This window comes from Oryza glaberrima, chromosome 3 (genome assembly GCF_000147395.1).
Source record: "Oryza glaberrima chromosome 3, OglaRS2, whole genome shotgun sequence".
NCBI classification, from domain to species: domain Eukaryota; kingdom Viridiplantae; phylum Streptophyta; class Magnoliopsida; order Poales; family Poaceae; genus Oryza; species Oryza glaberrima.
Genome location: NC_068328.1, coordinates 25425824 through 25427463, shown reverse-complemented (window position 1 = coordinate 25427463; position 1640 = coordinate 25425824). Strand labels below are relative to the sequence as shown.

At 50.2% G+C, this 1640-nt stretch overlaps 1 protein-coding gene across 1 annotated transcript; it reads left to right on the top strand.

The window, feature by feature from the left end:
- The first annotated feature begins 667 nt into the window (after positions 1–667).
- LOC127766360 (F-box protein SKIP2-like) lies at positions 668–1165 on the top strand. Its single transcript, XM_052291425.1, has one exon. It carries the CDS (start codon positions 668–670, stop codon positions 1163–1165), a length of 498 nt encoding a protein of 165 aa, XP_052147385.1.
- Positions 1166–1640: the final 475 nt, after the last annotated feature.

The following is a 1640-nucleotide window of genomic DNA, read 5'->3' as shown; positions in this document are numbered from 1 at the left end:
TGACTCCCTCAGGTATAGCTTTAATCTAATTCTTATACTTCAACCGTAATACATGATATCTTAACCCCCAACTATTGAAACTTATGTAATAATATGATTCCCTTAATAGTTTTGGAGGACAGCTTCGCTGAATTGGCACTTTGACTTGGTCCAAACCGGCTGACTTAGTATGTGGGACCCAGTGCAACCGATAGAGAACGACTAATTAAAGTGGGCTTGGCACGATAATTTTGGGCTCGACGTAGTAGGTCGCTGCTAAAGATGGCCTAGGAGCTGCATGTATGGTCCAGAGGTGGTGAAATGGACTAGAGCCTAGAGGAGTGCGGAGAGACACAAAAAAGGCCCATATAGAACAGCCATTAACATAAGGCAAAATTTGCTACAGGACATTCAAAAAACGTGTAATTAGCCGAGGTACACCGGAAGAATGTGTATATGCTGGAGAGCATCGTAAAACACTGGTAATTAGCTGATGTACACTCGCGACATTATTTTATTATTTCTGGAGAAAATAGAGAGAGAAACAGTTGTGAAATTATGGTTTTACCCTTGAACCCAAATAAAGGCTCACTCCCCTATGGGACCCACCTATTAGGGAATATTATTTTTTTTCTTTTTCTCTCCTACTCTACTCCTTCGTCTTCCTTTCTTCGTCATGTCTTCTTCCATGACGGCCAGCGCCTCCCCACCCATCGCGGCTCCAGGGATAGAGTTCACGGCGCAGCCGTCGGGGCGCGACCACACGCAGGATTGCTCGCTCACCTACGCGCAGTGGAAGGAGGTGGACGCCTCCACGCGCCACGGCCTCTCGCTCGACGCTCGTGCCGCGCTCGGCTACACCGCTCAGAGGATCTTCGCGCGGTTCATGGCCATCACCAAGCTCACACTCCGCTACGCCCAGGGCTCCGGGACGGACAGCCTCTCTAACGACGGGGCACGCCATGTGGTCGTCGCGCTGCCGTCCGAATGGCTCGCCAGGCTCAAGCTCCGCGGCCTCCGGCAGCTCTCCGATGACGGGTTTGCGTCGCTCACTGGGGCCACGCCGGTGATCCGTAAATTGTCCGTCGCATCCATCAGTTTTGGGCCGAAGGCCTTCGTCGGCGTCCTCCGGTCGTGCCCCCTCCTCGACGACCTCTCCGTCAAGCGCCTTCACGGCCTCCTGTAATCTCACGGCGTCCGGCTGGGAGCAAGAGCCAGAGACCACGAGGAGCACCCAGGCGTTGGCGGTGGCGAGGAAGAGGCCCGCGGGGCCGTGGACGCAGCCGGAACCGGAGACGACAAGGAGCAGACCGGGGGAGCCGGTGAGGAAGCCATAGGGGCAAACTTGTCTTTAATGGATATTTCTCTCTCCATTTTCTCTGGAAATAATAAAATAATACTGCGAGTGTCTAACAGCTAATTACCAATTTTTTATGGTGCTCTCCAGCAAATACGGGTTCTTACGGTGTCCCCTAGCTAATTAAAGGTTTTTTGATGTCCTGTAGCAAATTTTCGCCATTCCAACCAAGATACGCATGAAAAACTGAGCAATCCATTAGCGCGTGATTAATTAAGTATTACTTTTTTTTTCAAAAATAGATTAATTTGAGTTCTTTAAGCAACTTTCATATAGAAACTTTTTTTAAAAAATGCACCGTTTA

Bases quoted from the DNA above. Each gene is read 5' to 3' on its own strand.
- LOC127766360 (XM_052291425.1), top strand. From the start codon at position 668: ATGACGGCCAGCGCCTCCCCACCCATCGCGGCTCCAGGGATAGAGTTC.